Below are 14106 nucleotides of genomic sequence, written 5' to 3'. Positions count from 1 at the left end.
GAGCGTGGCGGCGCTCCCACTGAGGGTTCGGATCCCATGTGGAGACCGGTTCCTGCTCACTGGCTGAGCGTGGTGCGGGCGCAACCCTGAGGTTTGCGATCCTGTTGCTGGTCCCCGGTATAGGCGCGACACCGAGGGTTGCGATCCCGTTACCGTTCAGTAAAAAAGACAAAAAGGAAAAAAAAAATAGTGATTTTACTTATTTATATTTGAATATATACCCAGAAGTGGGATTGATGAATCACATGGCAGTTCTATTGTTAATTTTTTGAATGACCTTCATAGTGTTTTCCATGATGTCTATACCAATTTACACCGAGTATATAATGATTCCCTTTTCTCCACATCATGGCCAACGCTTGTTATCTTTTGACTTTTTGATAAAAGCTATCCTAATGCTGTCTATTTTTAAAAGCAAAATGACCATAAACATAATAAAGATAATAAGATTTATTCCTCCAAACACACAAAACAGAAAAGTCAACAAACAAATGCTCCCAAGGGGTAGCAGTAAGTTAAATTATCTGTAACAAAATAATTCTTTATGTTCAGAAATTAAATGTTTCAGACATTGAGTATTGCATCCAACTGTGTCTAATCGGAATTTTGAAATACTGATGCTAATATTGCTAATTTTGTATAATATAGAAATATTCTTTAATTATAGCAAAAACTAATGTCACCAACTTAATGCATATTTATATAGAACCCTCCCCAATGCAGATGTATTTATAAACATTAAAGAATCTATGATTTTGTCTATGTTTCATTGAACCATTTTTCTCATAGAAACACTGTCCATGAGTCTCTGATCTGTTTAGACTGATAGTTCTCAGAAGTTCATAATGCTGATACATGTATCTTCAAGCCTATATCTTATTTTTTTTATCTCCATATGAAATAGTTTCTCCAAAGATCTATTACTATGAAATTGTCTTCTTATAAGCATCAGTTCAAAGCATTTAGGGGCTGGCCCGTGGCTCACTCGGTAGAGTGTGGTGCTGACAACACCAAGGCCCCGGGTTCGGATCCCGTATAGGGATGGCCGGTTGCTCACTGGCTGAGCATGGTGCTGACAAAGCATGTATAAGATACTGAATTAGTCTTTATAGCTGGTGCTACAAATTACCACACATTTGGTAGCTTAAAACCACAAAGAACTTATTCTTTCACAGTTCTTGAATCTTCTAGTTATCTGAAATCTAGCAGAACTTGCTCGCTCTGAGGGGTCAAGGGTAGAATATGTTTTTTGCAACTTCCAGCTTCTGGTGAGTGTCAGCCTTCCTTGGTTTCTGGCCATATCTCTCTCTGCTCCATCTGCATGTTGCTTTTTCCTCTGTTTTCCTTCTCCTGTTTATTTCAAATCTCCTTCTGCCTTTCTTTTAGAAGGACACTGACTTTGAATTTCAGACCCACCAAGATAACCCAGGATTCTCTCCTCATCTCAAGATCCTTTAATAAATCACATCTTCAAAGACCCTTTTTCCAAATCAGGTAGCATTTTTAAGTGCTGGGGATTAGGATGTGGACATATTTTTTGATGGGGAGAGCCACCATTTAAGATAACTACAAATGTCAATACCATAGTATTGCCATAGTTTTCTATAGCTATCTTANGTCAACAAACAAATGCTCCCAAGGGGTAGCAATAAGTTAAATTATCTGCAACAAAATTATTATGTATGTTCAGAAATTAAATGTTTCAGACATTGAGTATTGCATCCAACTGTGTCTAATCAGAATTTTGAAATACTGATGCTAGTATTGCTAGTTTTGTATAATATAGAAATATTCTTTAAATATAGCAAAAACTAATGTCACCAACTTAATGCATATTTATATAGAACCCTCCCCAATGCAAATGTATTTATAAACATTAAAGAATCTATGATTTTGTTTATGTTTCATTGAACCATTTTTCTCATAGAAACACTGTCCATGGGTCTCTGATCTGTTTAGACTGATAGTTCTCAGAAGTTCATAATGCTGATAAATGTATCTTCAAGCCTATATCTTATTTTTTTACAGAGGCAGGCTCTGTAAGGGAAAATGGGGAATAGGGCACTGCAATGAGAAAACGTGTGANTTTTCAATGTCTACTGAGATAATCATATGGTTTTGGTCTTTGAATTTATTGATGTGATGTATCATATTAATTGACTTTCATATGTTGAACTATCCTTGCATCACAGGGATGAATCCCACTTGGTCATGGTGTATAATTTTTTAGACGTGTTGCTGTCTTCCAATTGCTAACATTTTGTTGAGGATTTTTGCATCTATTTTCATCATGGATATTGGCCTGTAATTTACTTTCTTTCCTTCCTCCTTTCTCACTTAGCTCCCAGTTATGAGTGAGAACATGCAGTATTTATACCTCTATGCTTTGCTTATTTCACTCAGCCTAAGTTTCTCCAGGCTTAACCATGTTGGTGCGAATGGGAGAAATGCATTATTTTTTATGCCAGAGTATTATTCCATGGTGTGTACATACCACATTTTCCTTATCCAATCATCCATCGATAGACATTTAGTTTGGTTCCATATCTTGGCTATTGTAAGCATAGCTGTGATGAACATGGGAGTGCAGATATCCTTTTGACATGATGATTTCCATTCCTTTCTGTATATACCCAGAAGTGGGATTGCTGCATCGTATGAAAGATCTATCTGTAGTTGTTTGAGAATTCTCGATACTGTTTTCCATAATGGTTGTACTAATTTACATTCCCACCAACAACGTAGAAATGTTCACTTCTTTCCACATTCTCGCTAGCATTTGTTATTCTCTGTCTTTTTGATTATAGCCAGTCCAAATTGGGTGAGATGATATCTCAATGTGGTTTTAGTTTCCATTTCCCTGGTGATTAGTGATGTTGAGTATTTTTTTTATGTATCTGTTTGCCATTTGCATGTCTTCCTTTGAAAAATGTCCATTCAGTTGTTGTTTGAGAATTCTCGATACTGTTTTCCATAATGGTTGTACTAATTTACATTCCCACCAACAACGTAGAAATGTTCACTTCTTTCCACATTCTCGCTAGCATTTGTTATTCTCTGTCTTTTTGATTATAGCCAGTCCAAATTGGTTGAGATGATATCTAAATGTGGTTTTAATTTCCATTTTCCTGGTGATTAGTGATGTTGAGCATTTTTTTATGTATCTGTTTGCCATTTGTATGTCTTCCTTTGGAAAATGTATATTCAGTTCCTTTGCCCATTTTTTAAATGAGTTATTCATTTATTATTATTTTTTTTTACTTTGTAATTGCTTGAGTTCCTTGTATATTATGGATACTAATTCCTTTTTTGGACGCATAGTTAGGAAAAGCTTTCTCCCACTCTGTAGGTTTTCATTTCACTCTGTTAATTATTTCTTTCGCTGTGCAGAAACTGTTTAGTTTGGTATAGCCCTATTTGTTCATTTTTTCTCTTGTTGCCAGTCCTTTCAGTCTCATGTTCATAAAGTCTGTGCCCAGACCTAGTTCCTGAAGGGTTTCACATATATTTTCCCTTAGTAATATTATGTTTTCAGGTCTTATATTTAAGTCTTTAACCCATTTTAAGTTGATTTTAGTATATGGTGAGAAGTGCATGTCTAGTTTCATTTTTCTGCATATGTCCAACCAATTTTCCCAGCACCAGTTATTGATGAGGCAGTCTTGTCCTTAAGTATATTTTTGTTGCCTTTGCAAATACCAGATGGTTGAAAAGCTGAGGCATGATTTCTGGGTTCTCTGTTCTGCTCCATTGGCCCAAGTGCCTATTTTTATGCCAGTACCATGCTGTTTTTGTTACTATAGCTTTGTAGTATAATTTGAGGTCAGGTAGTGCTATGCCCCCCCTTAATTTTTTGTTTTGCTATTTGAGGTCTTTTATTATTCCATATGAATGTTGGGATTGTTTTTTGCACTTCTGTGAAGAATGTCATTGGTATTTTGATGGAGATTGCATTGAATCTGTAGATCACATTGGGTAGTATAGACATTTTCACCATGTTTGTTCTTTGAATCCAAGAGCATAAAATGTGTTTCCATCTTTTTGTGTCTTTTTGAATTTCTTTCATTAGTGGTGTTTAGTTCTGTTTTGAGGATTATACAACAGTTCATTTTGAGAATAATCCTAATATTAGGATTATACAATGTTCTTCATGTTTTGACTCAGATTATCTACTTTCTGCAAGAAAAAAAGTGTCCTTCTCAGTACATTATGAGTAAGTGCATGATGTTAATTTTTGTAATTGTTGGTGAAGCTAACTTGGATCACTTGAGAAAGATTGTGACTCCCAGATATCACCATTATATAATTATTATTTTCCCTAATTAATTTCTGAGGTGTCCATTATGCTTATTATATAAATATCATGTTCTTCATTATGGAACTAGTCAGTAGTTTTAGCATTCATTGATTATCTTGTCTGATTCAATTATTAATCACAATCATTGCAAATGTGTTGTTCTAACCACATCATTGCTTTTATATTTGTTAGTTGGCAATCTTAATATAACAAAAAGCTTCTTCCACCCATCTGTCTGTCTATACACCTATCCATCCATCCATGTGTCCATCTATCTGTTTGTCTATCTATCTATCTATCTATCTATCTATCTATCTATCTATCTATCTATCTACCTAATCTCTGTCTGTCTGTCTGTCTCTCTGTCTCTCTGTCTGTCTGTCTGTCTTTCTATCTATCTAATAATTCAGCCATCAGTTTGGACTCCTGAATTTTTTTAGTCAATTGTTCTTTGTTATTATTATCAATATTTTTTGAAGCTTAACATTTCTTTATTTGAAACCTCCAAATTTCTGTCCTTTTAACAACTTCCTACCGTTTTTGAGTATTATTTTTTAGCTTGAAAGGCCCAGATGTTTCAGGCTCAACTTGCATATTCCTCACTTTTGCCACAAAACAGCTACGTCTACAAATTTCTGATTATTTTTGTCATATTTATAAGCCAATATATTTTTGGACTTTTAATAATTTATATTTTTATTATAAATACTTATATTTCATTAGGACTTTATCATGAGGATATCATGAATTTCTAATATCTTCATTTAAATGTAAGAGCAGTAATTTAGGAAAATGTACAAATGTACAAATTGTTGCAAGGGATAATACATTCTCAAGATTACTTCTGAAAACTGAATATAACTTAAGTAAGTTTCTGTAGGAAGTGAAGTCTCTTTTAGTAAATTAACATTACCTTAAGTAAGTTTCTGTAGGAAGTGAAGTCTCTTTTAGTAAATTAACATTACTGCCAAAGAAAATGGTCTTGATATTTATTATTTCATTTTTACTAAAACATGTGTTTTTAATTCTAATACCTTATTATCAAGTTTATACTATTTTCTTGCTTTTACTCATACAGACTCTTGAAGATTTTAGTTTTTGAGATTAACATTTCAAGAGTGTGGTTCATTGTGTGAAAAAGGTGATTCCTGCCTTTTATGAGATTGTGACTTCAAGTTTTAAAAGGTTCTTAGGAAAGCATTATGAAACTCTAGTTGAAAGACTAATGAGATGATATACAATGGTAATCATTGTTAATAATATAAGCATTTATGCTCTTTATTCTAAATCTATTTTCATATACATCAAAAATTTTAAAATTATATGAACAGTATTGATTATTTAAATCTTTCCGCCATTCAGAAATATATCATGAAATATTTTCCATATCAAAATATTTTTTGCAACATACTTTCAACAGCTGCTTATTATTTCTTTAAATACAGATATTAAAATTTATGTAATATGTTATTTCATCATCAGATTATAGGCAATACAAGGGTGCTTCCTGGAAAAATAGATTTAAAAGATAATACAAATCTGTGAACTTTTAGAAGCACTCTCGAATATTTTAAAATAGCTATAAGACAGGTTTTTGAACATTCTCACCATAAAGAAAAGATAAATGCATGACGAAATGGATATGCTAAATACCCTGATTTGACCATTATACAGCATATGTATGTGTTGAAATATTAAATTGTACCGCATAAATACACACAATTATGTGTCCCAATTAAAATAAGTGAATAAATAAGTAAAAATTTTAAAAACAGATTAAAGCCCATAAGAAAGAGAATGCTTTCAACAATTAAAAATAATATTTCAGGTGATAAGTGTACAAACTAGCCTTTAAAGATTTTTACCATCAGTAGTGTAACAAATGTTGCCCAATCTTGTTTCACAAATGCAAAGAACTTTTTGTCATTACAAAACTTAGATGATGTTGGTCATATCAAAGCTGTCTCATATCTCTTTGCATCATCCTAAACCACCTTAAATTGATTCAAACATTAAAAGTATTGGTAGAAAAAATTTACACTAGAACCTCTACTGGTGTCCCAATCCTGCCATATTGGCAATTATCATAACCCATAAATATAGTTGTGCCCCAGTACCCACAGTCTCACTTTATGTGGTTTAAATTAACGACAGTCAATAGCAGTCCAAAAATACTACAGAGCAATAAACATTTTGAGAGAGAAAGAGAGGCAGACAAAGACGACGTTCACATAACTTTGACTGCAGTATATAGTAATAATTGTTGTATTTTATTATTAGCCATTGTTGTTAATCTCTTACTGTGCATAATTCATAGAAATAAACTTTGTCATAAGTATGTATATACAGAAGAAAACATGGTACATGTGGAGTTGAGCACTATCCACAACTACAGACATCCACTGTGGGTCTTGCGAGTTATCCCCCAAGGCAAATAAGAGAGGATTTCTGTAAATGTAAAATTAGAGAAATGCTTAAACCCCTGCTTCCAGGTACATTAAACATTTTCAAATGGCTCTCATACACTTGATTATACTACACAGCTTGAAATATACTTGTAATTGTTTATATTCTGAATAGATAAAAGCTTTCGACATCTTTTTCTCCTTTGTTCCTGAATTACTTCAAAAGGCAGTTAAGAATTTCTCAGTCAATTATTTCATTGTCCTTACAATCAGTGAGCTAGAAACACATCACTCTGCGTTGCTGCCAATTAAAGTTTGAGTTTTCACAGGAAGTTTTCTCTCTTAACACTCATTTTTTTTTTCCCTTTTTGTCTGTTTTACTGATCGGTAACGGGATCACAACCCTTGGTATTGCACCCGTACCGGGGACCGGCAACGGGATCACAACCCTCGGTGTTGCGCCTGCACCCGCTCAGCCAGTGAGCGGAACCGGTCTCCACATGGGATCCGAACCCTTGGTGGGAGCACCGACGCGCACCCAAGGGGCGCACTCTCCAGTGCGCCACTGGGCCGGCCCATTAATACTCATTTTAACCTGGCATTTTCAGCTGCCACATAGGTCCAAGTTGATCAGCCAGAGTAATGTGTTGATGTCACTTTCTGACATTTAAAATAACCATTTTATCTCCATATATCCACATTTCTGATTCTTTAAAATGAAGTAATCATTCTAACCAAAATATTAAATATTCTAATTGAGTCATCTCATTTACTAACATGGCTACTCAATCTAAGACAATACTCATATCCATGAAATGTGTTTCCATTTCCATGGCCAAAATATAAATAATTTTCATTCTTAAATGAATCCTCTTCTTGGGGAATTTTTATTATTTTTATTGAATAGGCAAACCAAATATTTTAAGAGGAGAACTACAAGTATCTGTTCATTTACACGGTCCTCTTTTTTTCTGCAGTGCTCTGTAGAAGGCGCCCTTCACCTGATCGTTCCTCAGACTGTAGATGAGTGGGTTCAGCATTGGATTGAAGACGCTGTAAAATAGGGTGAGGACTTTCTGCTGCTCCTGTTGTTGACTGTTTTCTGGGACCAAGTAAATCATCATACCTATGCCAAAGTAGAACCCAACCACACAGAGGTGGGAGGAGCAGGTATAAAAGGCTTTCTTGCGTCCCTCCTTTGACTGGATCTTCAGGATGGCCCAGAGGATGCGCAGGTAGGAGACCATTATCAAGGAAAGGGGTCCGACTAAGACAAACACACCACCAGCAAAGAGAAAAATTTCACTGGTCCCGGTGTCAGCACAAGCCAGTTTGAGGACAGATAGTGTTTCACAGAAGAAGTGGTTCACTTCCTGAGGTCCACAGAAGGGCAGTCTTAAAAGGAGAATTAGATTTATTAGGGCCAAGAAAAATCCACATGCCCATGAACTGACAGCCAGGACCGTGCACATACTCCAGTTCATGATGACTGTGTATTGAAGCGGATGGCAGATTGCCACAAACCTGTCATAGGACATCACCACCAAAATCATGCACTCTGTAATAGCTAAAGTCAAAACCAAATTCATCTGAATAATGCATGAGATAAAGGACATAGTTTTTTCGTGTTTCACTACGTTTTCCAGCATGCTTGGTAAGATGCTGGAGGCATAGGAAATGTCAATTACGGCCAGGTGTGAAAGGAAGAAGTACATGGGCGTGTGCAGTCTGGGGTCCAGGTAGATGAGTCCCAAGATCATGCCATTTGCCATCAGGCTGAAGACATACAACAGGGAGAAGACCCAGAAGAGGAGCACCTCCATCTCTGCACTGAGCTGGAATCCCAAGAGGATGAGCTCTGTGATCCATGACTGGTTGCCCCCCATTCCTTAATGACAATGTGGAAAGGTCCAAAGTGTGATGAAATGGTCAGAGTTGGAGAATTAAAATTATGTGGAGCTATTTATCTCCAAGTGAGTTGAAAGGAAACTTTAATACTTGTTTCTGCTTGACCTTTTTTTTCATGTTTCTCTGCCTGTTTATAACATTTTATTGTGAAGTAATTCAAATTTTCTGATAAGTATCAAGTATTATAAACAGTGCTTCTAAATACACTTCATCCAGATTCAACAATATTAATACTTTTTGTTTGCTAATTTTTCTATTTTCTCCTTATTAATATACCTTATTTAATTTAGGGATAATGTTACTTCGGGCTAACGTTCCATTCATGATACCAATTTACTCTTACCTTTTAAATTTTATCCAACAATACAGTTATTCACTAATTTAACCAGAGTACCATTAGCAAAATCAGGAAATATAATATTGACATCATACTCTTCTCTAAATATAGTATTTTCTGTCCCTCATGTCGAAGATGCAAGCCAAGATCACATAGTCTATTTAATCTACTCTTATCTGGGATCGTTACCCAGCATTTTTCTGGCTGCCTGGACATTGATGTTTTTGAAGATTTCAGACCAGTTGTCTTGTTGAATGCTACTCAATATTGATTTTTTAGTGGTCTTCCTTAGTTTTCTCAGATTTTACATATTGGCAGGAAATAATCATATGTACTTTTAAATGCCTTCCATTATTATTCTGGTAATGTTAATATTGTTGAGGCTAATGTGGATTCCTTAGCTAAGATGCTGTCTCCCAGACAGCTTTATTCTAAAATTATACTTCCCTAGTCCAATTTTTGTGCTAACATATTAAAACTTCCATAGAAATACTTCATTTTTATTAGACTTTCAGCCACAACAGGGTCAGAGTTGGAGAATTAAAAGCATTTGTAGCAATTTATCTCAAAGTAATTTGAAAGGAAACTTTAATACTTTTTTCGGCTTGACTTTTTTTTCTCATTTCTCTGCCTGTTTGTTTTTAACTTTTTATTGTGAAGTAATTCAAATTTTCTGATAAGTATCAAGTATTATAAACAGTGCTTCTAAATACACTTCATCCAGATTCAACAATATTAATACTTTTTGTTTTGTAATTTTTCTATTTTCTCCTTTTTAATATGCATTATTTAATTTTTTTTTCTGTGTTAACTTAGGGCTAAAGTTCCATCCATGATACCAATATACTCTTACCTTTTAAATTTTATCCAACAATACAATTATTCACTAATTTAACCAGAGTACCATTACCAAAATCAGGAAATATAATATTGACATCATACGCTTCTCTAAATATAGCATTTCTCTGTCCCTCGTGTCCAAGATGCAAGCCAAGATCACATAGTCTATCTAATCTATTCTTATGTGGGATCGTTGCCCAGCATTTTTCTGGCTGCCTGGAGATTGATGTTTTTGAAGATTTCAGACCAGTTGTTTTGTTGAATGCTACTCAATATTGTTTTTTTATTGGTCTTCCTTAGTTTTCTCAGATTTTACACTTTGGCAGGAAATAATCATATGTACTTTTTAATGCCTTCCATTATTATTCCAGTCATGTTAATATTGTGGAGGCTAATGTGGATTCCTTAGCTAAGATGCTGTCTACCAGACAGCTTTATTATAAAATTATGCTTCCTTAGTCCAATTTTTGTGATAACATATTAAAACTTCCATAGAAATACTTCATTTTTATTAGACTTTCAGCCACTCATTATAGCATCCGTTGATTACCTTACCTGACATATATATAAGAACTGTATTAGTAAAGAAGTTTTCAAAATTTATTATTCTAACTCCATCTTTCCTTTTGTATTTATTAGTTGACATTACTGTGAGAATGGGCTCTATCTCTCCGTGTAAGCTATCAATTTGGACTCATTGATATTTTTATTCAATAGGTTATAACTCTTACTCCCTTTATTTTTATGTTAATACTTATATTATCCTTGGTGGGATTCTTCAGGATGATTCCTGAGCCCTTTTAACTTACTCTCAATTAAAAATCAGGATGTGCCATTTCTAGAAGAAACTATCCAATGGGAAAGAGTCTTTAATTTACCAGTCAGGACATTGTAATACTAAATTCTCCTACACTTAGCTGTTCAGATTTTGTCATGCTGACTCTGAGAGCTGCATCGGTCAAATTTTATCACACTTCAGCCAGTCCTGGAATAAAGTCCACTGATTACAACTTTATGGGACAGGCATTTGTCTGTGTTTCTTACCACCCAGGATACAGATGTTTTCTGTGGAAGTAGCTATTTCAACACCCACTATTCAGGATTTTCTTTCTAGATATTCTTTCACCTACTTAAAAAAGACCAAATGGTACAATTTTTCCACTTTGTATCTACTGTTTTTGTAACAATTCCACTTTTTGGCCCAAGAAGTACTCTTGCTTTTTCCACAATTCACATCTGGAATGACTTGATATTTTAGACCCACATCACCCTTTGTACACAGATGTATTTAACTGTACAGTCATTCCATTTTAAACAAATATTTCAACATAATAAACACCACAGCCCTTCAATACATAATGTTGCATAGCTGTGATCTAATTTTTATCACTTACTGCCAAAGTATATTTTCTTTAGAGCTAGCATATATTCAGGTAAATATGTGTTATATCTGTTTTGATGATGAACATAATTTTAATTAATACTTATCATCGATTTTATGTTTTATGTTCGTGAAAGGAAGATGGATCTGGTAATATCAATATTTTGGATATTATTGTATATTACTTCACAGAATATCAAGCTTAGGTCAATGCAAATTCTGAGTCAGGCACATATGGAGCTGGAATCTACATTGGGGGGTGGTGGTCATTTTAAAACACTAGTGTTGCTATACACTGAGCTTATCCACTACCTCATTGTACAATCAGAAGGGGCAGCTCAGAGAGCCCCAGCGACTTTGGGTTCCTTATTTGAAGGATTCTGTTGTACTTCTACAACCAGTTCCCATAGAAAGAAAGGGAGCAATGTGCTTAGCCCTCCCTATGACTTATTAAAAGTCTAGATAAGCGGCAATCTATAATAGGATCTTTTTTCTATTCTGTGGAGTTAAAAGATATTCATATGAGGAGGTTCCTCAGGCACCTATTAACTATTTATACGCTTGGTCAGTAGTAACTACAAAAAGAAGTATCTGAAACAAGCTGAACAATAAATAAAAAATGAGAAGAGGATTTATACCAAGTGTTTTTCATGTGAATGGAAACGCCTCCTGTAACCAGTGATAAAAGTCGTGAGGATGGGATATATGTTTATACTTCTTCACATCTTTTATAACAACTAGTATAGTAGTAGATAAAACAAAAACTCAGAAAATGTTAGCCACATAGATTAGTGTCATTTTTAGTTCAAAAAAATACATATACCAACAATCTTCTGTTTCTCAGTTTTTATGTATTACCCAAGACATGATTTTTACTTCACTAAGCAAAGTTCAAAATTAGAACTTACCATTTGCACATTGATTTTTAAAATGCTATGTATGATTCAAGTAAATTAAAACATGCTGTTTCTTTAAGATATGCTTCAAAAAGTTTAAAAATCATATGCTATATCTGTATAAATCAATGGCAATACATAAATGAATTAGCATCTTGTATCTGCTTTGAAGGTTGCATATAAGAAGAGAGTTTCAGGATAACTGTTTCACTGGAAAGTGGTTTTACGAAAAATCAAAATAAAGGAAGAAGTCTTAGATCCTTTTATTTCTATAAATATGAGTTCATTTGGGAAGGTTTATATAAATGTGCATTAAGTTTGGGACGTTAACTTCTGCTAAAATGTAAGGATCTTCCTGTAATGTGCAAATGGGCGCAGTAACAGTTTGACTTCTTAGCAGTATTGGCACTCATTCTATCTTGTTACTCAAATACAGCAGTTTCTAAGTCTGCTAATTTTCCACATGGAGAAGGATAGCCTAGAAAGTTTTTAAAAGAATAACAAAATTGCAAACTTACCTCTTACACTATGTCAGCAAGGAAAAGAATTTACCGCAATTGCTACTAGCTTTTGGTTTTCCAGTTACACAAGCCACTGACTGTGAATATCTCTGTTTGTGCTATGATATATACATGTATGTATATGTTTGTGTGTGTCTGCACATATATATGGTTCTTTTATTCTTTTGGCTACATTAGAGACATATCTACAGACAGTGCCTGCACATGAAGCCTCTCATACTTCTAAGTGGCTTCACAATAAATAGAGTTTGGCTAATTTGGATGATCACTATCTACATTGGGAGGTAGTGGGAAGAAAGTTGCTCAGAGATCAGAGGATCCCCTGCCCCAGTGCAGCAGGCAGAAGCCCCTGGAGCTGGGGATGGGGGTTTATCTAGATGTCTATTCCAACTCCTGGAACACAAACATTGAGCTAGAGAAAACTCAGGATATGCCACCCAGGAGCATCATTCCTCTCTGCATAGCAATGGCAATCTACGTAAGAAGGTGTTAGCACTGGATATACTTTATAAAATCTACCTTGACCTAGAATAAATCCTTCAGAGGTGGGTTATGTACTATAAGAAATTCTAGTGTACTCAAGAGGAACAAATCCCAGATTCGGGACCATTTAGTCTGCTTGCTGATGGTATCAGAAGAGAACACAAAGCTCTAAATTAAACCTCCAGGAGTAAAGGATTTACTTAGAATTTGGTAAGTACATAAATCGCAAAGGTTTATGAGACATCCTATCTTTCTACCTTCTCCCCAGAGAGGAACAAAAAAAGTTCCCTGACTCTTCTCTGGAAGAGAAGATTGCTTCTGTCTTTGGAGGAAAATTGTAGGGAAAAGGCAGTGCTCATGTTGACATCATGCTGTGTCCACATGGACTTTCAAATATCTCCAGAGTAGAAAACCTGAGAGATAGACAGAGGACCCCCTGCCCCAGTGCAAGCAGGCAGAAGCCCCTGGAGCTGCGGATGGGGTTTATCTAGATGTCTATTCCAACTCCTGGAACACAAACGTTGAGTTAGAGAAAACTCAGGATATGCCACCCAGGAGCATCATTCCTCTCTGCATAGCCATGGCGATCTACAAAAGAAGGTGTTAGCACTGGGTATACTTTATAAAATCTACCTTGACCTAGAAAAAACCCTTCAGAGGTGGGTTACCTACCACAAGGAATTCTAGTGTGCTCAAGAGGAACAAATCCCAGATTCAGGACCATTCAGTGTGCTTGCTGATGGTATCAGAAGAGAACACAAAGCTCTAAATTAAACCTCCAGGAGTAAAGGATTTACTTAGAATTAGGTAAGTACATAAATCCCAAAGGTTTATGAGTCACCATATCTTTCTACCTTCTCCCCAAGGAGGAACAAAAAAAGTTCTCTGACTGTTCTCTCTGGAAGAGAGGTTTGCTTCTATCTTTGGAGGAAAATTGTAGGGGAAAGGCAGTGCTCATCTTGACATCACGCTGTGTCCACATGGACTTTCAAATATCTCCAGAGTAGAAAACCTGAGAGATATCACAAGTTACAGTAT

General features: G+C 35.1%; 1 protein-coding gene across 1 annotated transcript; it reads right to left on the bottom strand.

Annotated features, from left to right (window-relative positions):
* Positions 1 to 7649: 7649 nt before the first annotated feature.
* Positions 7650 to 8588, bottom strand: LOC103609886 (olfactory receptor 2A2-like). The gene is made up of 2 exons (XM_008594150.1): positions 8337 to 8588; positions 7650 to 8291 (listed from the first exon to the last, which is right to left on the bottom strand). The coding sequence occupies exons 1-2, from the start codon at positions 8586 to 8588 to the stop codon at positions 7650 to 7652; spliced, it is 894 nt and encodes a 297-aa protein (XP_008592372.1).
* Between the last annotated feature and the right edge of the window lie 5518 nt (positions 8589 to 14106).

The sequence above is a fragment of the Galeopterus variegatus genome, unplaced genomic scaffold (genome assembly GCF_000696425.1).
Source record: "Galeopterus variegatus unplaced genomic scaffold, G_variegatus-3.0.2 Scaffold10247, whole genome shotgun sequence".
In the NCBI taxonomy this organism is placed as follows: domain Eukaryota; kingdom Metazoa; phylum Chordata; class Mammalia; order Dermoptera; family Cynocephalidae; genus Galeopterus; species Galeopterus variegatus.
Note: the sequence above shows the minus strand (reverse complement) of the source record. Positions and strands in the feature narration are given on the sequence as shown.

What these genes read in the sequence shown, in the direction of transcription:
- LOC103609886 (XM_008594150.1), bottom strand. Translation starts at nt 8,588, where the DNA reads ATGGGGGGCAACCAGTCATGGATCACAGAGCTCATCCTCTTGGGATTC. An exon ending in CAAGCATGCTGGAAAACGTA is followed by an intron (nt 8,292 to 8,336) that starts GTGAAACACGAA and finishes TGCATTATTCAG; the next exon opens with ATGAATTTGGTTTTGACTTT.